Raw genomic sequence first — 25,964 nt, 5'->3', positions numbered from 1 at the left:
TGTTAGGAAATAAATTGCGCTCATATTTAGCTAACGATACTGGACTAATGTGTTATTTAAGACTAGTCGTCGCCCGCGCTTCACTTGCGTTTTAGTAGATTGTTTGTCATGTGTTAGGCAATAAAAGTGGCCTATGTCATTCCTTGGAGATCAAATTTGCTTCATACTAAATTTCATCAAAATCTGTTCATTAGTTTAGTAGTAATAGAGAGACAAACATAATTACATTCACATTTATAGTATCAGTATAGATGACAGATAAATATGTACCTGTTACTTTATAGATAGCGTTAACTTTCTGCACATGTCGCGTCATAACTTCTATACAAGCTTCCTCGGATCCGTATCTCTGATAAAACATATGATCAGCTTGTAAGTAAACCAAGCATGTGGTTTTCCTCGGGTCCACCGTCGCTCGTTTGTTCACATGTCTGCCGTCGTCGCTCGCGTTCGCCGAGAGTATGGTGTACCCGACCGGCTCCTTCTTGACGATGTCCTTGCTGACCGTCACAACACCTGCCTTGGTTTTAATGACTTCAACATGCGTCTTTGGCTTCGGTCTCGACTCCTCTGAATCGAGTCGCACTTTTGTAATGAGGTTACTTTTATCGATTTTCGTTTTTGGCTTTCTCGTACTAAACTTATCGAACGGATCACTATTACTGGTGTAAGGGACGTCTAAGTCTAAAGGTAGTTCGGGATTCTTCTTTGGCTCGTCGTCTTGCATCTCGTCTTCGGGAAGCCATCGCTTCTTCCTTCTGTTTATTTCGCTATGTAAATCTTCGGAGTTATTATTAAAAGGTACTTCTTTAACGGTTACTTGATCAGTAAAGTTAAGTAGTTCCCCTTGATATCCAAGCTTGCCCTTGACGTGGAGTAGATGAGAGGCGCAGTGCGTAACATCACTGTTAGCGTATGGATGTTCGACATCTGACCTCCTGTATATGACACTGTGCATAGAAGGATGGTCAATATTGTAACGGGAAAGAGGTTCTATATAATACTCTTCACTAGATGTCCATATCGTTCCATCAAACAGACCATCAGCGGTAATAACACCATAGACATGGGAAGAATCGTCATCTGAAAGATGATAATGTACAATTAGCAATCATATTAATATCTTAATTAAAATATGTTCTTAATTGAATTTATAAGTAACTTTTTAATAGTGTTCTAAAGTCACTGTCTACGAAAGCTTTTTAAATCACAAGTTAGTAGAAACGTATAAATAAATGTATGAGTATATTTTATGCAAACTAATTCGAGGTGCAAAGAGCTCCGGAATCTCAATGAATTAAAATCACAACTTACAGTCGCAGTGGGAGGGATGAAAACCGCTCATAAATAACCTTAATTACAACGCGCCCTCGCCTTCCTTTACATTTATTTTATTGATAAAAGATAGTGTAATACTATTTTACTCACTGTTGAAACAGTGAGATCGTGTTTCTTTGCTTAATACAATTAAAAATACATCAGATACAAATATAGTTCGCTAATTATATTAATTATTATTATATTTACGATTTAAAAAATATGTAAATAATTCACTAAATTGTTGTTTTTTTATAAAAATGACTTTATCCATTATTATACTGGGTTACATGTTATGCTGATAAAAACATCTTAATTGTTATGAAATAAATTTTACAAATGATTTATTTAGAATAGATAATTTCGTAGAATCGCAAGATAATATTTGAAGTTTACCATAAGTGCTCACAAGATGTCTTGTGTGCGTCAGACAGCAATACCTACATATATATTTGCTAAGTTTATTTAATTGAAATTAATATAACTTGGCGCCTTTGTGATTCGATTAGATCTACATAATACATACGATTTGCTAATAGCTCTATATTTTGCACTACTAAATGTTTTTGATAAATATTTCTTATTTTATTTATACATCTAAATACTTATATCCTCTTTGATTAAACTTTTAACGTTCCGAAAAAAGGTTTCACGTTCTATTCGCCATTTTGTTGTAAAACCAATTTAAATATCACAGATTAATCAAGCTTTCGACCAACGATATCGCGTCAATTCGCTGTCATTTGACTAATTCAATATAAGGCTATTGTCCGCTTGTGGTTCTAATGGAATATAGTGTGATAGTTAATTAATGTATGCATCTTAAATAGCTAACTAGTTAGTAAGAGGAATGAGCAATGCAACAACACACAGTAACAAAATTGTAAATCTTTTATTGTTTATTAAATAACAAAAAACACAAAATAAACCCAAAAAATCGCAGGCATTGTCATACTTTATGGATAGCCGAAATGGCTAAGTCGTTAGAACGCGAGCAGTCTAACTGATGATTCCGGCTTCAAACCCAGGTAAACACCGCTGATTTTGCACGTGCTTAATTTGTGTTTATAACTTATTTCGTGCTCGGCGGTGAATGAAAACATCGCAAGGAAACCTGTATGTCACTAATTTCAACGTAATTCTGCCACATGTGTATCCACCAACCCGCATTGGAACAGCATGGTGGATTATGCTCATATCTTCACCTCGAAGGACGAGGTGGCCTTAGCCCAGCAGTGGGAAATTTACTGTATATCTATTGTACTGTTATCATATTCTACAGGAATTTACAACAAATTTTATTAAACTTCTGCGTACATACGGAACCGCGAAAAGTACGTCTCGACGCATACTGGAGGCTGTTTAATTGTAATGTGTATCAATATTTAAATGAGTTGTGTGTTGTTGAAGACAAGTTAAGTCAAACTCTCAAGAAGCATACTCCATTAAACTTGTGAACTAATTTCATCAAAATTCACTTTGTCTCGAATGTACCAGATGGGTCGCACCTCGTAATTTCGTTTTATTAAGTTTGGTACAGAATACTGAAGTTTCTTCTCGTCCTAATTTATTATCTTGACAGACCCGAAATATGGAAGGGTAAGATTTAAGGAGTCGTTTGAAGTTAATTATAACAGATTATTGTATGCTCTCCGAAAACAAGGAACATTTTGGGACGAATATCATTTGACTGTTGTCATTTATTAAATTTAGAAAAGTAGTTCGTAAGTTTTTAATTTTATTATTAGATGTATTATAAGTATCATTATTATTTTTAATATAGTTTAAGTAGTTAGTAAGTTTATATTGTCTTTGTTATTTAAGTTTTAATAAATATTTACGCTCGAATATCATGCGCTAATGTATTCCGACATTATTATACGCTATATAAAAACATTTTAAATCCCTAATAAATTTCAAAAAACTTTTTGAAATCAATTTGAGATAAATTTAATCTTAATATAAAAATAATAATAACAAAATTATATTTTAGATTCCGTTTTAATTAACTTTATTTTTTTATTTTTTTCATTATAAATATCTATAAATTAGTTAAATGGTCTATACTGTATTGTGTATATCGTGCATGTATGTGTTAAAACTGTAAGTATGTGCAATGATAATTGATGGTTGTGTTAAATATTTGTATTATTTATAACATTTGTAAATTCAATGGTAATGATATTTCGTCGGAAATTGTCCGCCCAAAATCACCTGAATGTCTGTTATTTATTCGACTGGACTTGATGCTAAATTTGTCATAAATCATGTTTAATTACACGGAGACATAAATGCCACATGCATCTAATCAAGTAATCAACACATACGAATACATTCTAATCAAACTGTAAATTGGGGTAATATGCCGTGTCATGAATAATTCATTGGCATACAAGGCATACAACGTGAAATTGACGATCAGACACATAAATAATCTATACTTCTACACATGCAATCCTTATCTTCAACTTTTTAGTGATGTTTTAACTATGATTAAAAAAATAATCTCTAAGTTATTGTTTTTTTTAATGTATTCTGAGTATTATACCGCTTTACATTTGAATTTTGAAATCAGAATTAATTTAAGAAGCTGTTATTCGGATTTGAAAGTATTTGGGTGTAATTTTTCGTGGGTTCATAGATTATCTGAAGGCATTTCAATTTCATTAAAAAATATTAAGGAGTAGCATAGATACGTTAAACAATCTTACAAACTAATGTATCGGTTGATATTAATTTAATTTCATTGTAGTCATTGCAGGTTTGAAATGGACTTTCTATACACTTGATTAACAGTAACAGTAACAGCCTGTGAATTTCCCACTACTGGGCTAAGGCCTCCTCTCCCACGAGGGTTTGGAACATTTTCCACCACGCTGTTCCAATGCGGGTTGGTGGAATGCACACGAGTCAGAATTTCGATGAAATTAGGTTTCCTCACGATATTTTCCTTCATCGCCGAGCACGAGATGAATTATAAATGTAAATTAAGCACACACACACATATATATCCCGAAATGAACCACTAACTCACACCACTGGGCCATCTTAGCTCCTGTTTAATATTACAAAATATTATTAATATCAATGATATATAAGACCGTAAAAGATGTTTGAGAACTATATAAGTATTACTAAAGTTAATCAAAGAGTACATTATTTAAATTCGTTAATTATATTTGTAGGAATAAATTGACGTGTCAATAGAGGTTCCGGCGCTCTTTGCTTTCATCCCGTTGATTTGGTTGACTCGACTTAATTAAAACGTACAATAAAACTAAATTAAATCAATGATCTGTACATACACCAAATTATTTACGAAAACGAAATGTATTGTGACATTGTATAATTCTTAATTAATTTCTTATAAATATATTATTATTATATTAATGTAAACTTGAACTATTTCCTATATCGTGTCGGATTTGGTGACACATCTGATTTTATGGGAATAGAGATTGCTCCTGGGTTTACGCACATTCAATAGTCCTCCTTAAGAGTGGCGGTTAAATTGATCCGTAGGAAATATTTATAGTATAAAATTAACACGAAGACAACATTTCTATTTTTAATATTATCAATCGATTACCTTCTAGCTTCCCTGAGTAGACATGGGCGGTGTTGTAGTCTATGGGTCCGGCCGAGGAGTGGAACTGCACGCCCTCCGCGAAAACGGAGCTCGGGTCTGGCTGCAGCACTAGTCGAAACTCCCTGAAGCAAGCGAGATAAACATTAAAAATATATGTATGTTATATGTATGTGTATGTTAAGCGCGCTAAGTGCTGCACGCACTTGACGCTCGCATTACACAGTTTATAGTCGCTGAATGTGACACTCATACAAGATAAACTTCTGGCATGGTGCTTGCGTAAAACATTTGAAAAAAAGTGCCTCATTGTAATGCTGAAATATTCCTTTAATAAAATATATTTAATAAATAAACCTCAAATAAAAAGTATTTTGATTAAAATACATATAGATGAAATGCTAATGATTTATCTTTAAAATTAAATATAAACATGGAATATCTATATATAGTATAATTCGACACTATTTGACTGATCGCTGTATAAGTTGGCATATATATAGAAGTATTATCAGGGAAAAGATTTCTCTTTGTGGTGACGTCCGATTAGATGGCAATTTTAGATGTAGCACCACAACTTTTATCATTTAACCGATCGCCATGACAACTAGTGTATATACACAGTGGGTTGTGTGCTGGTTTTCACTAGTGTGTCCTACTCCTCAGTTCTATCTATACCATGTGTAGGAGTTCACTAAAAGAACACTGGATCCTTAAGAAATAACTTTTGAAAAGTTTAATCAAAATCGTATACCGATAACTTTAGTCGATAACATACTTCAAGGTTCAAAAGGCATTCCCGCAGTCATTTAACAAGAAAACTTAGTGTGTATAAAACTTAGAAACTCGGGCTGTAAAGTGCCCACGTTCTGGTACTATATCAGTGTTATATAGGAATAACTTGATTTATCGAAGCTACAACGCTGCCCCGTATTTTAACACCTACTTTCTAATGCTGTTAAATGGGAATAGAGTTGTTCCCAGTTTATAATTTTTAATCATACATATAAGACGTCGCCATTGACAAATCAACCAACGAAAATACATAAATTAAAATATGTAAACACAGATCACTGTATTCTCGATATATGTATATCAGTATTGATTTTTTTTACTTTTGTTATTTTTATGTCAAAATTTTTGTAGTATCGTGGTGACAGATTAAAAATATAACTTACAAAAACTTACGTATTTAAAAAAAGAAACTATATCTATCGAAGAAATAGTTCCTGATATTTCTGTCTTTTCATTGAGTGCAGAGTTACTTTAATAAGATAAATAGATTAAATTACATTTTTGGGGATAGGTTTTTATTAAAACAAATAGCATATCTTTGGTTACTAATTATAGTTAAAAATTTATCAAAATAGTCCTTTAATTGAAACTTACTCACTTCCAAAATGATTAAAATTACCCGCTGAAATATAACTGATTATTTATGGTTTGTACGTCACTTGATAAATGCAATATCATTGCGGCGATCGCGCCTATAACGTCAGCTGTTACAAAAGTTTCTGAAATTATCAGAAAATTCAGAATTTTTCGATAACCTGTAATAATTAAGGATTTAACAATCAGAGAATTCTCATTGGTTACCAATTAATGTCAACAGCTGCTAATGGCCAATAATAATTCATATTATGGCCCGATTAGTAAATCTGACTAAATACTGAACGCTCATTGGGCATCGATTTCGTCATTGGTTGCATCCGACCAATGATTATACAGCTTTAAGTCAAATTAGTTAATTTAACTTTGATCAGCGATCGGAAGTTTGAGGTAAGTGTACATAACTAATTGTCAGCTAACTGTGAGATCTAAGCTTCAGAATTTGTTGTACGAATTTACAATAATTCGCTCACGGATTTATGCATATACCTATATTACCCGCGGCTTTGCTCGCGTAGAATATGAATATATTTACAAATGAACTTAAAATATTACGTCAATGATTGGTATACAAAGAGGTCTGTTCTCTTTGTTTCCAAAAAAGTAGCCTATGTCCATTCTCGGGCTCTAAAACTATTTATTTACCAAATTTCATTTAAATCGATCCAGGAGTATTAGAGTGAAAGTGAGACAAACATACATATATAGTTACATTGGCATTTATAATATTAGTATGAAAGTACGGTTAGTACGTCTGGATAACAATCTTAATGTACGACAGTTACGATATCTAATTAGTGGGTAGTATAAATATCATCTGTTGTTTTTATTCATCTTTGAATTGATTCTAATAAAAACATAAAACCAATGTTGTTATTATTCAAATGACTGTCAAATGAACAAATCCTTATTCTGGTGAAATGGTGTCTAATTTTATTCATGAGGTAAGTTTGAGTCGTGTAAAAAGAGCTAAGTAAAGAGACAGTATCATAAAGTACTCACGTGCTGGCGGTATATCAGTGTTATACGTCCGGGTGATATATTGATGTTACAGCGTGTCTACACTGTGAGAATTTTTATTGAATTTACAGTACTGAGGTATGTTCTATATACAAACATTTTTAAGCGAAGTTTCGAGATATTTGTTATTTGATGAAGAAATTAACGACAAAGACAATGCAAATAAAAATAATATAATGCAAATATTAAGTTTCAATTCTAATGTATCTGAATTTCTTTTCCTTATTGATTGATTGATACTTTGATACAGGAATCTTGCAGTAATGAAGTTTTATGTTGCATGTTTCTGGATTATCGTAATTTAGCACGTATTTCGATTGCTAACTTTCTTTACTGTAGTATAGTCTATTCCAATGGGAAGAAGAGAAAAGGTAAATAAACAACTTTGACCTTGAATTGATATGTCATTTTCGTTCGACTAGTGAGGTGAAAATAATTGAATGAATGGGTAATTAATGCTAAAGAACGATATATTTTTTTTGATTTTAAAAGTAATTTTCCGTTTAAACAAAGTCAGGTCGTAATAAAAAACTTCAGAGAATTCCGAATATGCATCCGTGCACATGATACGAAAGATGAGAGACGAATGTCTTTCTTAACATTGTATTATTTTCAAAACTATAAAATTTCTATGCACAAAACTGATCTACATTTCGAGATAAGAGATTATTTTTAAGTAAAATAATTATTTTAACATTTTTGGTAAAAATATTATTTTTATGTAAAAACCTTACTGTATAAAAATAACTTTTTTATCTATCGTTAGGTAACTTTTTACGTTTTCTAATAAATAATTCATATTATATATTACAACCAATTAAATAAATATATTTAAAAAAAAATATCTATAATGAATTTTAAAACTAAAATAATATATTTTTTATCTGTATAAATTCATTCATCTACATTCGTTTAGCGAACATGCCTAGTTGAGGCCTCTATTTTTAATGTTCGTCATCGAGAAATGGCGTCTTGAATGTCGACAAAACTGTTTTCGTTACTTTGGAAGTGAAATAAAAGTGGATTTATGTAGTTTAGTGAAATATTGTTGTATTACAAATGAAGATATATTAATCAAGAACTGTTTGTAGTTAATCTTATAGTGGAATTATCAACAAAACACTTGTGATATTGAAAAATACGGTATGTTTTGAATGTTTCCTCTTGTCATTGGAATGGACTATAAATAGCCTATTTTTGGGCGAAAGCCTCATCACTGTGTGGTTTTAGACTTTCCACCACACTATTAACTGAAATAAACGATAATTTTAAAAGTAATATGTGTATTTTAAAACATTTTCCTGAGTACTAGACGAATAGCTCTTTGCATGCACTGAATTATAAACCAGTACCTACATACATGACATATGACTGCGCGATAACACTGGAAACTTACTTCAGTGAGAGTGTGAAAATGTGTTTCGGTAAATAAATGAATTTTATTCACATACCTATTTAAAAATATATATGAATGACCAGAACTCATTATTAATGACGCGGTATGTAATACGTGAATCTTAACCGATGACTACGGTTTTGAAGCAACAATATTTACTAATTTGTGAAGCTTGGCAAGATCATTCGTTAATTATTTACCTCGTGTTCGGCTGTGAAAGAAAATATCTTACGAAATTCTGCCAGGTGCAAACCCATTAATCGGTAAAAGACAAAATGTTTCGCCTCAGGCAATATGCCTTCGTTTTTGTTTAGCAAAGTTCACAGGTCACTGTTTGTATGTTTAAAAATATTAATTGTTGTAAATATAAAATTAAAAAAAGCAAAATAGTTTGAGTAAAAAGTTTTCATTCGTACATTTTTATGTTCGCATGCGAAGCGGATGGTCGGGCGCTGCAGACGGTGCTCGTAACACAATAAAATGTTCACAATCGAGGCGAATGAAGTGGATTGGACGAGATCAGAAGCGCCACTAACGAGCACCATGTAATGACGTTACCACCAGTCCCCACTTGTTTGTTCTAACTTCGTTATAGGAAAACTTGTGACTTGTGAATCTCCTATAGGAGCCCTCTCGGAGTTCATGATACATTGTGTTGGAACGTGGAAAATAAAATTTCCTCCTATTGTTGAACTAAATATTGTCCGTATCGAACTTTGTAGTAATTTTATACAAACTACATTCAAACTGTTATTGAATATTGGTAAAACTTGGAATATAATATTCCTTTGAATTGTGAAAAATGACGTGCAATATATGATATGTTTTGTTGGAACACATTCAATTCATATTATTCTGTGGGATAACTTCATATTAAATATTAAGATACGCATATAATATATACATATGTTTAGTAATACTAATACGTCAGAAAACAGATATTTATATCTCAGCAGTCGAAACATTGTCCTTGTTTGCACTAATTTGAATGAAACTTTCACAGCATGATAATCATTACTTTCAAGAGAGACATGTTGTAGATTATTTAAAGAGATAAAAATATATTTGAAATAAGTAATATATAAGAGAAATCGTTGGGCAAGTTCACGTTCAAATTTTTAATGGTGTTACATTGAATATATTTTGCGATAAACTGTCATTCGTTTTGATTTCATGTAAAAAGTAAATGACAGAAATAAATTAGAATAATCGCATATTATATTTTCGTGCTCCGTATAAATATGAAAAAGATATTGAATAAATATTAATATTACGAATTTCTTGAACGATGCGAATATGACGGGTAAGTAGATTATCTATTTCGATACCAAGGAAGAACTGGATCATTTTCCCCGTGAGTCATATGTAGTAATAAATGTTAGTTGTATGGAGAACTTAAACTTAACACAATGGATGTGTAGAAAAAAGGACGAACGATGACTTCCTTCAGTAGCCATTGTGGCCAGTTTTTATTTCATTAAATTATAATTCATTTATTTAAAAGTAAGTTGTTTTTTTTGTTGAAGCAATTGATGTGTATTTTTGTTAACAATACTCAAAGGCTTTTTCACTTGAACGGTATTTCCGTTCTACGTTTAAATGAAATTTGTGAAAATTTTAATAAACAAATGAAAACTTTGTATTAAATATTTATTAGATTTCCAGAATTTCAGAGGACACAGCTTTAGGTTATATCTATTTATAAGTTAGGGTAGAATTAATGTTTAAAGAATAGCAATAACAAGTTGTATCTTTTCTACAGTACTTATCATAAAGTATTAACCCAAAAAAAATAAGATTAATAACAAAACACGGTTTATCAAACTTAAATGGTCGGACACGTTTTGCTAATGTAATTTCGTTAGTTCGGGAGGACCAAAATAATATTATCGTTTTACAATGATGCTTCAATGTCTCTATCTTTTGTTAGATTGCCCCGCTATCGTCCCATTGTTTTATAATGACAGCTCAATAATATTTAAAATAATAATGAAGTGTTACATGCCAGTATTAAATGCTATGCCATATAAAATAATATTAATTACAGTTTTACACATTATTGATCAATTAATTACAATAATAATTGTATATAATAAAGTAAATTCTATTGAATTATTAATAATATGCAATAATAATGTGATATAAATTATGATATAGAATCAAATGTCATAACACCGTATTGAAGGCTAAGGTTACTCTCGTAACACTATTTTGAACCTTTAGAGATGTTAGTAATTATTTTAATAGGTATACAGTATATTGGTCGGTTGGAATCTAAATTAAATGCTTATATGTAGATATCATTTAATTAAATAGTATTAAGTAAATCTTTTTTTATTTAGGTACTTCGACCCTAGTTTGATAAAAGTTTATAACCCAAACAGAAACTATAGGATTGTACCTTTTTGTACTTGAACTATCCACTAGACTCTCAGAGAGTCTTGGAAGACATTCCATATACATAAATAGTGGTTGAAGAAAATCCAAGAAGGGATAGAATCGAAGGCTAGATGTATAAAAACAATATTAAGTGCTCCTATAAATCTTAAAACTCCTTCTAGTTTCTAGTTGTTCGCTTAGAGGAAAGTTTGAGAATTCTACCGAGGAATGGAATGTAGTGCTGATAATTGAGTTAAAATCAATAAAATACGAGTAAAGATGACAGCAATTGTTATTACAGCATCCGAGCACAAATAAGAGGAATAGTCTATCTCGTCAGAATTAATTAGCTCGTTTGAATTGACAGTATCTTATTGTCTGATAAGCGAGTTATGAGTAATTCAATATATCTATTAATTACCTGAACATTTGACTGCCGCGCGGGTAATCTCCCTATATTTATCTAGAGTTTGATAAATATTAATAAGACGAGTTCAGCTAGGAAGTTATTCGGCCGCGCAGAGACAAGTAACAAGATTAATGCTGCGGATTTACTTTACTTTTCTTATTAGCTAGAAATGATGGAGCGACTCTGCTAAATTAACACTTTTGCGTTATTTAATCTTAGCTCACTTTTATCTCGCGCTGAGATCTTACACCTCGCTTGAGGGAGAGCTATTAGAAGCCAGTCGCTAAAGAGTTTATTGTATTAGAGAGCCATAGAATGTTATTTTTAGTATTGAAAGGTTAGGTATATTTAAATGACTTATATATGTTGCAAATAAGTTTTATTTTACCTATTAATTTGTAATACAATAATTTTCTTACCAATGACCGTCTGTGAGAGAATGTTGTAACTGATATAACATTCATAGTATCATATATTTTTCGTTAACATTTACTTCATTTATTGTATAATATATTTTTTTTTTCTTTCAATAGTTTCGTGGACGAATATATGGTCCACCTAATGGTATGTGATTATCATCACCCATAGACAATGACGCTGTAAGATATATTAAAAATAGAAAAAAAAAATATTAACTATTCCTTATATCGTCAATGCGCCACCAACCTTGGGAACTAAGATGTTATGTCCCTTGTGCCTGTAGTTACACTGGTTCACTCACCCTTCAAACCGGAACACAACAATACTGAGTACTGTTGTTATAAATATAATTAATTTTTTATTATTAAATTACAAAGAAGGCGAGTATCTTTTTTAAACAGGAGACTTAACACACCACCATTTTATTTAGGACTAGAACAATACGCTTTCTTGATTTATGAATATAATATTTCATATCTAATGTAAATGCGTTCTTTCATTGTTTTAATTCATAAATAAAGTTGAATATTGTTGTTTCATTGTATTAATTAATAAATCTACTTTTTAAAACTTAAAAAGCGATCAACTGACTGAAAACAGGTACAAACTTAACCAGTGCACAATATTAACGATTAAAAGATAAGATTCCTAAGATATAAAATTGTAGGAAAATATGGAAATTTGTTTGAATTTCTATTTACGAAAACCAGTTCTTTCTGGTTTTTAGAAACATAGATACCATAGAAATAAAATAACAAACGGACATACGTAGGTAGCGCAACTCGTAACAACTCTAAGATTTGAACAAGGCAGGATGGTCCTTGAGATATTACGGATGAAAAAATCCACCGGGGACACTAGTTAGTTCACATAGAACGGCTGCTATTTTATAAAACTATATGTTTAAATAACGAACGTGGTTTTTTTTAAATCAAAGGCATTGTCAACGCAAAAAATAATATGACATTTTAAAGATCATAATTCGAGTATATCACGGATGAAGTTTTCTAATCGTAAACGAGGTCTCACTCAATATGACCGTCTATCAAGCGTGACAATGATTAATTCTAGTCTTTAAATCAAAACAAAGTGACAGCATAAATTACCAACTTTTATTAGGAAGTCGGCCAGCATTTGCCGTCCGTCCTTATTTGGGTGGCTCAACACTGAAAACTCGGAAAAGAAGTTATTAGGGAACGCAATTTCCCGAAGCCATTACTCATTTCTGGTAACAAGCCGAGCTTTCAGCTCGTCCCGGGACCGCTACCCTGACTTTTTAAAGGCAATATTGAGGCCATTTCATAAGCGACCTGCCACATGGCTGTGAAAGCTTCAGCATCATTTTAAAATTATTTGCATAATTTATGTTAATTTTTAAATGACTTATCGTTTAGATAACCATTTTCTCTTTATTCATTTCATAACTAAGAAAATAGTCTTTTATTTTTAAAAAGACCAATTTTTATACATCAACGCTTTGCCGCAGAATCTCTTCTTATACACTATATTTCGTTACAAATGAGAACAATTCGATTGGATTTGTTACGGTAAAAATTAATTTATTGTGATCATTTTAACGTTTTAATTATGGAACTGTCATGAATTTTAAGTAAATTAAATAGAATATGCCAGAAAAATAACAATTTTAATGTAGAATAAGCCCGCCAATAATGTGCAGAAAACTAGCACTAACAAATATAACAATTGTTATGCGATACCTAACGGAACATTTCCAGAGGACAACAGCATATGGCAGGGGACAGTATTATCATGCAACCGACACCGAAACTCTGTAAAACTTCTCAGCACTTTCGTCTTCCGCGAACTCCGTTATCCCTACGAAATATTTTTACAATTTGTCACGAAAACTTCGCCTCTAGATCTCAGGGATTAACCTTCGCTTGAGCGAAATTCCGACACTGATATTGTTAAGAGTTTCGGCAGGGTCCGACATTTTGGCCGCAAACGGAAACACAATTAAAGTTGGCTTACATTTACACTAATACGATGCGACCAGAACTAGGACAATGCTTGGGAACTGTCAATTCCCTGACCACATTAATGTTCTTCTATTTTTGTTTTATTACACGTCACATTTATGATTTATTGTTATTGGAATGTACAATACATTCCATTATTTTAATCTTAATCTATCTTTTTAATTAACAAAACTTTTTCACTGAACTGGTAAATCAAATGGCCCATAAATAATATATTTTGGGGTAAAAACTTTGTAGTCAAAGTTTTAGGTTTCTGATTTTTTTTCATCAAGATTCTGAAGTTCAGATTTGCAAAAGACACTTGTCAGGATTATATTTTAGACTTGCTGTTACATTATAAGAATTATTTTTATAAAGACTCGGTGATACTTGCGCAGTTTTGAACTTGCGATTTTTAATTAAGATTCACTTATACTATCAATCTTCTGAGATTGATAAATATAATTTGAAAACTATATAAGTGTTCTTCATTGAATGAATTTTTGAAGCGAATCGTGTAAACTGTCTGATGTAAATGTCTCAGTTATTTTATTAGAGCGTCGAGCACTTTGCTCCAGCACAGAAGCATTGAATTTGTTGAGTCGGAAACTTTCTGTGATAATTTTATATATTTTAATCCATGTCCTGGGATATGTTTTATTCCAGTTAATTCCTTCTTTAATGTCTCAGTAATTTGGTTAAGGGTATGAGCTCATAGTGTTGTATATAATTATTTATATTTCATTCTATGAAATATAAATAATTGGCGAGCATCACTAATGAAATATAAATAATTGGCGAGCATACGTAACAACAACAACAGCCTGTAAATTCCCACTTTTGGGCTAAAGGCCTCCTCTCCCTTAGAGGAGAAGGTTTGGAACATATTCCACAACGCTGTTCCAGTGCGGTTTGGAATACACATGTGGCAGAATTTCTATGAAATTTGTCACATGTGTATTTTTAGGTTTCCTCACGATGTTTTCCTTCACCGCTGAGCACGAGATGAATTATAAAGACAAATTAAACACATGAATCTGCGGTGCTTGCCTGGGTTTGAACCCGCAATTATTGGTTAAGATGCACGCGTTCTAACCACTGGGCCATCTGGACTCAAACGAGCATACGTAAACGGAATTGAATTGACAAAGGTATCAAATAAATATAGGTTTGTTAAGTATTAGAGAGATAATTTCGTAGTTGTTGCAAATATGTCAAACAAGGAAATGATACGTAAGATTCCAATTTCAAATTATAATCCTTATCATATCCTCTTGAACCTTCGTATAATTGACCCTAAAGTTACGCTAAAGATTGCGGCTGACACCTACAAGCCCGCGTTACAACTTTGTAAATCCAGGAACGCTTGTTGAATAAATTGTTGAATGCTTTGATCGATTGCGTATTGATACTGGAATTGGAACTGATCACCGCTATTTAAGGTATTAATTTCTCATTAATAAATTTTAATATAATTCGACCACTTAACAAACTATAGCAAGTTAAATAAATACAATATCTATAATATTTTTTTATTACTAGCGACCCGGCCCTGCTTCGCACGGGCGCAATTATATTATACTATACACTTTTCTTGTTTCTTTACTATATTGTCTACGTACCAAAACCTTCCTCTCGAATCATTCTATCTATTACAAAAACCGTATCAAAATCTGTTGCGTAATCTGGAATATCTAAGCATACATAGGGACAGACAGCGGTAAGCGACTTTGTTTTATACTTTGTAAAGATTTAATTTAAGCTGGAGTTAGTTCCTTAGTACACTTAATAACAATACTATATTGTTCTAAGTACGCGAAAACATTTTTAATTAATTCTTTTAACAATAAGTTGGCTGACGAGCATAATCCTGATGGACATTACGGCTGTATCTTATTTTAACCATTCCTACGCCAATAGCCTTGGTAACTTAAACTTTGTGTGCATGTAATTACGCTAGCACAAGAACATAACAGTACTCAGTATTGCTGCTTGGCTTTAGTATTTAAGATATGTGTGGTAGCTACCGGGGAGATGGGCTTGCACAAATCCCTATAAACAACTGCAGTGTTATGTTTTATTTAATAGCCGTTTTATGTCTGAAAGACTATTGAAATGGAAACAAAACAAAATAACTGATGAAAGGGTAATAATTCATCGTGCATATTTTTTTTATTTATAAACTTTACTCTAAACATGTTACTGATTTAAAAAACAATTAGCCCTAAATAGTAGAAATAACCAATATAATGAATTCATGGTATTAATGTTTAAAAAGAAAAGTGTGTATAACAAACAATTATTAAAATAAAATGTTAAGTGAATGAATGAGTGAAAAGTAAGCTAAATCACATAATGAATAGTTACGTAAACTATAAGTGTGCAATGTTTAGTGTGTACAATAGTCGTTGAACCCGGGCCAATTCACCGTTTACGCAAATTACACACATAAAATTGTGCGGGTAAACATCTACTTACCTAATAATAATCGTTAGACTGTAATCTGTTGTGGAAACAATGCAAACAGAAAGCTTAAAACGCTGCACTCAGCCAAATTGTTCGGAAGAATGGCTAATCCACGACCGTCGATGTAACTCCACTAATGCAACAGAGTTGTTGCCCTAATAGCTTTACTGCTATTAAATGGGTTCAATATTTTAACACGGTTGCGTAGTTGCTTCGATATTTTAATGGTAAAAATATAAAACAATGTTGCACGGCTCGATTTAAAACGTTGTTCTAAATTATTACCTCGCATTAATGTTAAGTATATTCGTTTTTTTTTTGTAATAAATATATGTAAAAACTTTTTGCTTATAAGATGACGCTCTGACACTTCAGTGTAACCTTATCTAATACCAACGCCTTTTTCAAAAGGCAATTTTGCTTTTTCTTTATATCTTCAATTAAGACTTCGAGACATAAATATTTTGTGTTTTTAGAGAAAATCTAAGCGACATTTTAATATGAGTTTTGAGATTTGTTTAAGAACGAAAACTTTACAAAGACAAAGTTTTATTTGTCATACTTATTTTTATAATAATTAGAAAAAGAACAGGAAACCAAAACCTATACATTATTTGTATGTTCGGGAATAAAATAGTGACATAACCATTTTGTTTCCGATCCGATTCTGATGGTTATTTTTGTATCTGTACAGTACAGTATAGCATTACCATGAACAATTAACAAGTTTTTATTTGATTTAAATATTTACACAATTTTATAAAGTCGAATATTATGTAAAAAGAAACAAATAATCTTTTTATGAATACAAATACATTCGGTACTTCGAATTTCTTTTGTTTTTATCTTGCTGAAGTTATTGTTAGCCTCAATACTAACGAATAGAAATTGAGCACTTCATATCTGATTGATAATAAAGAACAATTTGACTTTATTGTCCGAAGTAGGTCAGAATATCTGACTTGGTTATGAATCAATTCCTGACATCCTCGATGTTATTGTACTTACATTGACCTATTTTTGTATTTCGAATATAATTGTTTTTATATTTTCGTATTCCACGTGAATACTCTGCGTAAATATATTTTTTCAAGTTGATATATGGTTGCAGACACAAATAATAATAAATAAAATAAAAGCCACATTGTGAATTTTAATGAAACTTAATATACGAGTTCAAGATTTAGAGTTCTTCGAAGTCTTGAAGACAGCGATTACATGTCATGATACATTAAAATGGTTTAAAATTGTATAAATAAATATGTATTACATTTACAGCATGAAATAATGGAATACTTACATATCGATTCAAAATACATAAGATCAATACTAATTGCTATTTAATATATATTTTATTAATCAAATATATAGCTGTCTGTTGTAGACATCAATTGCCTTGTTGGCTTATTGTCTAGCTTATATGATCTGTGGGTTTTCAATCCGCCCAAGTTTAGGCAGAGCCTATACAGCTTAGTAGGCAGCTCGGAAGTTAGAAGTTAACAATGCAATAAACCCTAAATAAGTGGAAATCGTAGAAAGCATGTAAGGACATTAGTTCTGCATGTACACCGTTTTCGCACGCGACTGTTAGGTACCGTCCTAACAAAGTATTCCCTAAGTCTCTTGGTAGGGGTTTACGTCTCTTGGTACAGATGTTGTTGATTGCTTGTTGATTTGTCACTTGCCGAAATGATGATGATGAAGATATTATTATTATAAATAAATATTTTTAAGGATCATATAGGTAATTCTTATTACAACATATCAATATAATCTACATATAGGCATCTATCATAAAATAAAAGCTGTAATTATCTTTGCCAAGAATTAAAAAGTTATAAGAAGTTTCTGACGCGTTATTTTTTTAATGGTAGTTTCATTTTTGATCCTTAGATTACGCAATTGATTAAACAGTCGAATGCAAAAATTAGGAATTTAATTGTACCATCAGAAATTTACGGCGAATAATTCTGAAGTCAAATTAGGTAACGTCGATGGCACAACAAATCATGCACAGACAAAAATAAAGCCCGCGACCGATCCCTCGCGATAACTCGTAGAAAAAAGATAAAACGTTACTCTTAAACGATCTATTTTCGATGTACGGTATAAAGGGCAGGGAACATCGACGTTCGATTCGGAACGTTTTAATTAAGGGAATGGAGGGTCGCCGCTGCGGCTACTTCTGCAAATGGATTAGTCTGGATATCTTCGATTTGTTAGACACGGCGTGGTTTGCTCGGCGAATAAAAAAGAAATTATTGTTTTTCCTTTCCCCTTTTACTGAAGCTCGGTACGAGAACTTTCGTTTCAGCCAATTGGGTTTTTTTATCCGGCGCAGCTAATGAGGCATGCATTTGCTCCGTTTCGTGTACATTTTCACGTTAAAAACCAAAGTATACGCTTTTATTGAATATATATTTAATATATTTAATTAAAAGCTGACGAATGTAATACAAGCCGCGATAGCACAGTGGTTAAAACAGATATCCATATATTTGAAGTACCAGAGTTTAATTTTGTTTTAAGAATTACATACGACACAGACGTATAAATTATATTTTCAATAATACGTTACCATAAATAAAAAAGTATTTTTTTAATCAGACGGATCGTTTATCTGATTCGGTTTGTAGTTTGTTTCAGTTGTTAGTTGTGTTTGTTTGTAGTTTGTAGTACGAGATGAATATTAAACACAACGTAAGCAGACGAAGTCTCAATGATGATTGCCCGGATTTGAACCCGATATCCACAGTTGAGATTAATATGATTAACCACTGTATTATCGTGAATTTGATTTAATCATGAAATATTTTTATTTTATTAGATTATATTTTAATTAATGCCAAGCGAAGGTCACAGTTTGAATTAATTAAATCAATATAATTATATGTTAGTTTAGTACGCGTGTATGTCGATGACGTAGTATCTTATACATATATAATATCATAGGTTATGCTTTCGTTTACACAGGATCGCTAGGGTTAGTTAATGTTCGTATAATTGGTTCAGATCCCTTCATTATTGATGCGTGAATCATAATCACCTCGCTTCATATACCTACATTCGGATAAATATTATTAATTTTATGCCGAACTGTGTTAGCGATTGGTCGATATTTGTGTTAATTACGCATAAAGGTCCTCAGTTAATTATCAAGGCCACTTCAGAAATACTACTGTTGATGTACTACTTGACGTTCAGTTAATAAAGTTGAAATAATTACAAAGTTATTAAAAAAGTTATATTTATCTCTGGTCTGTACTTCGACGTAAGACGGAGGAATACTAATTACATTCATACTTAGATCAATATTATCTAAAATTACAAATAAGTATTTTAGTCATAGCTTTAATTAAACCGATAATTATAAAGGTATTATTAATCTTTAAGGCCAATGTTATTATTAACTCAGATATTTGAGTCTTTGGCATTATATATTAAAAAAATATGTGAAATGTATTGTTTATTTTATACTAGGTACCTGCACTGGCTTCGCACGAGTGCAATACTGCTATATACTAAATAAACTACAAAATTTGTATACTTATGGCTTCACATTAGAAAGTTCTAAAATGATCAGTGTTCCTTTACTATATTGTCCATGTATTATATACAAAAAACAATCTCTCGAATCACTCTATCTAATAAAAAAAATCGCCTCAAAATCCGTTGCGTAATTTTAAAGATCTAAGCATACATAGACAGCAGCAAGCAACTTTGTTTTATACTATGTAATGATTTCATGACAACAAAGTAACTTTGGAAGTTTGTAATAGAATAGGACGGTTAAGTATTAAGCGTATTGTTCGTGTTTAATAGGAATACAGTACGGAGCTATAAAAGTAGCAACCCGATACAGATAAACTTGTATATTGAGGAGTCACGCAACGTGTCTACACAATAATTATCGTCCGCATCGGTAATGGAATTGATGCGCGGACATTCGAAGGAGGGCGATGTTTATCTATGACTTTATGAATTGTATACACGAGGTACCTACGCACCTCATTAGTGTATTGAACTTCGAACTACGGAGGTAATCGTGTTTTTGGTTAAGAACATCATCAAAATTGTCGCTTCTGCTTATGTATAGTACGACGCAACTTAGATGTAACATGGGCAAAATTCGTAAAACTGATCACATTCGAATTAAGTACTCTATCCCAAATTATCAATATTAATTTCGTATGTAATTTGATCTTTACTCAAACGTAATAACTTGTAATATCATATGACCTAATATATTCGTCAATTTAATGTCGATTTACATGCACTTGCTTTCTCGGGTTAATTGGTGCGAGAATCTGTAGCGAAGAATAGCGTCGAATGGCGCGATAGGGAGATATTTCTATGGGTTGTATAAATGTAGTAATTGGTAGTAATTGGTTTTAATGAATTTGCGCGTGCTACGTCTAAGTTGTGGCGTAGTATACGCCCATCTAATAAAATTATGTTGGTCCTTTCATGTTATATTTATTAAAAAAAAATAAAGTCTTATAAAATAACGTACTTGTTTTTGTTTTTAAATCTGGAAAAGACCTATGTGTTAATCATATGTGAATATAAACTGCCTTCTATTTATTTTACAATTACAACTACTTATCATAAATATAATAAGGTAAAACTTCAGATTACAAATATGGAAAACTAATAGAGATAAAATACATTTATGAGAAATCTCAAAAATTATGACAAGGTGAAAATAAGTATCAATTACATTTTTAGTCTTAGCAATACCACTTAGTTTTATTTCGTTTGACGGATGTCAGTTGTAAAAATTATTTGTATTGCTAGTTTAAAAAATAGGAAACATTAATACTTCATATAAAGACTAAATAGATTTTTTAATTAAAATTGCACTTTGATGCGATTCAGCATTGTACAAAAATTTATTTTTATCGTTACTGATCTGATCCGATTGATTTCGGAGATCTAGTTCTATTTAGTTTGTGTACAAATTGGATTGCCTGGGATTATATTGTTTAAAAAAAAAAGCAAATAAAGTTATTATTTTAAGTGTATGACAATATCTCGATATATTTTTTTTATTCAAAGCTCAGCGTTTTCTGTTCAAACAACTATAGTGAAAAGCAATAAATTGCAAAAGTATAAGTTTTCATCAATAAATAATTATACTTAGTTCTAAAAATTAATTAATTCATGTCTATTAAAAAGTTTTTTTTTATAGACAAATTTTCATAAAGAGAGTAGTAGATGGACCAGTAATTATAACACGAAAATCTTAAATGAAGATTACTAGAACAAAGTTAGATTGAGTTTATTAGTAGAATGCTCCATGAAGAATAACATTGCTAGAAACTTTTCGGATGAAACTTCATCACATGCGTATCGACCAATTTACCAGCGTTGGTTCCCCACGGAAATGAGCTCCAAAACTTATCATATAGCGGATAGCCAAACAGGGTCAGTCACTGTTTTAATACAAGCATTGGGTCATTTACGGACGTATTTTGCATATTTTTATTACAATTGCAGACAATAAAACATTATCATTGATCTGAAACATGGTTTGAACTCAGGACTTCAGGTTAGCTATAAGACCAGCTGTCCTGAAGATTATGTGTAATATATTTCTTATATCTAGCTAATATTCCTTAAGTTCTGTCTTCAAAATCTTCAAAGTCTTATATCTAGTTAATATTCCTTAAGTTCTGACTTCAAAATCTTCTGTTCAGACCAATGAGAAGTTATTAGGTTTTCTACTGAAAGTTTTTCAGTAGCAGCACAAACTTTAGGAGTTACCATACACTTTTTATTACAACACGTTCCACGTAATAAAATATTCTTATTTTAAAATTGTGATCGTGGTCAAAAGACAAACTAATAACTTACTTATTGTGAGCTGTGAAGAAGAGGCGTAGTGTGGTGGTGGGCGGGGGAAGAGGCAAAGATCTCCGTCGGCGATGCCGCGTCACCGGCTCGTAGTCCGCCGGTTGCCAGTGCCGCACGAATGGTGACAACCCTGAGAACAATTCAAATACAAGTTATAGCGCGTCAAGTGTAAGTTGGCGTGTGGCAAAAACATGTAGGTACTATTTTTTTTGTTCATTTATATCTTATTTGTTTTATTTACCCTTATTAAGAAAACTTACCCAAAATCTATTAAAAATGAAACGTAGAGAATTATTTTCTAGGAGATATTGGTAAATAAAAAAAAAGTGGCAAAACAAAGACAAAAACGCCATCTTATAGTTGACAGTCTGTAGGCAACTACATAAAAAAAAACAAAGTAGATACAGATAACAAATACATTATTTAAGATTGCTTAAATCAATTGATTGACTTGAATTAATCAAAGTCAATAAGTGTCGGAAAAATCAAAATGTCACAAATAAGGTTATATACAAGGTAAAGGTGGCATCGGTTAATGAAATAAAAAATGTCCAAAGATGAAATTTATGAAGATTTATATAAGAATAAAATAGTTTATCGATATATCAGGGAGTATTTCGTAAGCGGATTCGGAGGAGGAATGCAATTTACAGTAAAACGTGAGACTAGCCACGTAGCAAACGCCTCCCGTGAATTGACAATGATACTTCTGTATTTTTGGCACATCATTGTTACATAAAACTCCAACCACCTTTAACTATGATATACATATATATTTATCTATATAATATATATATGCATTATACATATAAGTATTTAACAAACAACAACAACAACAACAGCCTGTAAATTCCCACTGCTGGGCTAAAGGCCTCCCCTCCCTTTGAGGAGGTTTGGAACATATTTCACCACGCTGTTCTAATGCGGGTTGGTTGTGGCAGAATTTCTATGAAATTTGTCACATGCAGATTTCCTCACGATGTTTTATTTCACCGCTGAGTACTAGATGAATTATAAAGACAAATTAAGCACATGAATCAGCGGTGCTTGCCTGGGTTCGAACCCGCAATCATAGGTTAAGATGCACGCGTTCTAACCACTGGGCCATCTCGACTCATATATACACAGCTTATATATTTATAGCATAAACCGTTTTTTGTAGCTGCACAAAAAAAATAGTTATGGTCTCATTTTGAAGAGCTTTAGCCGTAGATGTGCAAAAAGTTAAGAGGATTCTGTATTGCAACGTATTAAATTGTTACGATTTAACAAATAGTTAATTTAAGTGAGCTGAAAAATGTTTCTGGCCGTTTTGAGAGTAATATAAAGAAATTAAAAACGTAAACGAAATGAAAGGAAATTTTGATAGATAAACTCCTATGTATACTATTTGACGTTTCATTTAAAAAAGGTTTCATCATTTTGGTGCCAAATATAGATGAGTGACTGGCGGTTTATAATGAAACGAAATTTAAAAAAAATAATTGAATAAACGCAAATTTTCCCGGGACGCCTACTAGTAACAATAGTTAATGTAATGAAAATATCAAGTTTATAATCAATTATTATTTATAATATACTATATTAGAGTAGATTAACTTAGTTTTTAACTTAGTGGCAGGCAATACCACTTAGCCTATCCATCATATAATCTTCCACAAAACAGTAATACTTAATACTGTTTATAATCATAAAGCTCGAGACTTGGGATGTTTTTATTGAATACAGTTGCTTCACAATATGTTTACAATCACGTTTTATATGTACAACAAAACACAGGTATTTTCGAGAGAAACGCTGACAATCATTGTATAGCTACGAGGAGGAAAGGTAAACTAATAACACCTTGCTTCCGACTTCGCAAAGTTGATACATCCTTCCTGGAAAACGGTATTCGTTTCAATAATAAGATTCCAGAGTAAATTTTAACTAGGTCTGTTCATCATCATCATCATCAGCCCGTAGGCCTGTTAAGCATTTTAAATATCGTCTAAAAAAACTTTGAAATTTTGATCGACTTAAAATTTATATATGTAGCTAAATAGATAATTCTACTATTTAATAATAAAAAAACAGTATTATAATCTGTGCTTCATATATTATGAAATTAAATCGAATGTTTAAATTTATAATCGAGGTTTTAAGTGAAATACGACTACGGTGATTCGAATACGTTATATATATAAATGAACGTATTTATTATATTAAGTACAGCACTGTAATACAGAATTATCGATATCACTGATATGGCGCAGTGTAATTAATTAAGGGTCTAACCTATCTTAATCCATTGTAATGGGATTAATGTAGTTTTAATATTAATTGGATGATTACATATGGGGTTATGAGAATTTATTGGATAAAATAACCAATTTGACTACTTTTATATAAATTAAATCAAAATAGTCTCCCGCTGAGTTATGAATATTTTTTAAGTTTGTTCGTTATATCGAGAAAGATTTATAATTTGATTAGAAGTACTAATAATAAATGATATAAGTAATTAAATAAAATAGTATTATTCTTTATCTACTTGGAAATAAACATATGCTAATTGCATGCTTTTTGTCATCAGTGTATATAATTTTTATTAAGAGTCACGCCTTGTTAATTAATGTTTTTAATATCACACTTTAACTTATAAATTCTTAAAACTAAAATTATTTAAAGAACTGTATTACAGAACGAAACTCCCTGTAAGTAAAATACATCTAAAGAATTATGCATTTATTTGAAAAAAGAAATGTTTTAACATTTTCAGTTTTACTTCTTTGTTAAGATTACAATATTTAAGTTTATTATATTGCCACTAAGATTATATTATTTAAGTTATATTTAAAAAAAAAAAATCATATAGGTAAATAATTATACAACTTTAATTTCCTTCATTCATAAAGTTCTTTCTGTGAAATATGAATAAAATACTTTTCAAAGTCAAGTCATTTTCTTTACTGAGCCCTACTGAGTTAAAATATTTACAGCGGGCATGCGAAGTCGTAATCAATTAATGAAATTCTATTATTTTAACTGTGTCGTGAGCTTAACCAGTTACGTGGCGCCATAAATAGTAATGTAGACCCAGGCAGTATTAAAGCGAACAAATAAAATATAGGTACCTAGATTAACAACAACAAAAAACTTGTTTTAATGTACTAATTATCTTGGTCGAAGTGTTTTAATTTTAATTTAGATACCGAGGTACTTGTTACCAGTTGCTTTAATTTTTTGTCGTTAGCTAGTCTTGTCATGGATTCATATAAGACTAGCTAAGGCTTTTTCCCTGTTCGCTGTTTGGTATTAAAGTCGAAATATGTATTCCTAGTGACCCGTTTCGCTTCGCACTGGTGCTATACTGATACTAATTATACTACAGAATTTGTTTATTTACGACGTCACATTAGAGACTTCTAAAATTATCATTGTTCCTTAACTATATTGTCCGTGTATTATAAACAAAAACCTTCCTCTTGAATAACTCTATCTGCATACATAGGGACAGAAAGCGGTATGCGACTTCGTTTTATACTATGTAATGATTCAACCATGCTTTTATACGCATCTTTGATGACAAGTAACAGTATTCGATAAAATCTAACGAAACTACCGGCTTGGAATACAATCCGATTGAATGATGAATTCTTTACTTAGTGGTAAAGCTTTTTGTAGTCTCTTTTGGGCAAGGACTACCCACACAGATATTCCGGTTATGTTCCGGTTTAAAGGTTGGATTTCTTACGGCTCCAATGT

General features: G+C 31.5%; 1 protein-coding gene across 2 annotated transcripts in view; it reads right to left on the bottom strand.

Moving 5' to 3' along the window:
- The window catches only part of LOC124532620, a 199,618-nt gene that overhangs the window by 10,032 nt on the left and 163,622 nt on the right, over positions 1-25,964 (bottom strand). For both annotated transcript variants that reach the window (XM_047107607.1, XM_047107608.1), the window contains exons 2-4: positions 22,218-22,347; positions 4,907-5,028; positions 271-1,083 (exon numbers count right to left, since the gene is read on the bottom strand). In XM_047107607.1, the coding sequence (XP_046963563.1) occupies positions 271-1,083; positions 4,907-5,028; positions 22,218-22,347 (1,065 nt within the window). The remainder of the gene's footprint in view (positions 1-270; positions 1,084-4,906; positions 5,029-22,217; positions 22,348-25,964) is intronic.

This window comes from Vanessa cardui, chromosome 9 (genome assembly GCF_905220365.1).
Source record: "Vanessa cardui chromosome 9, ilVanCard2.1, whole genome shotgun sequence".
NCBI lineage: Eukaryota > Metazoa > Arthropoda > Insecta > Lepidoptera > Nymphalidae > Vanessa > Vanessa cardui.
This window is presented reverse-complemented; position numbering and strand designations above follow the sequence as displayed.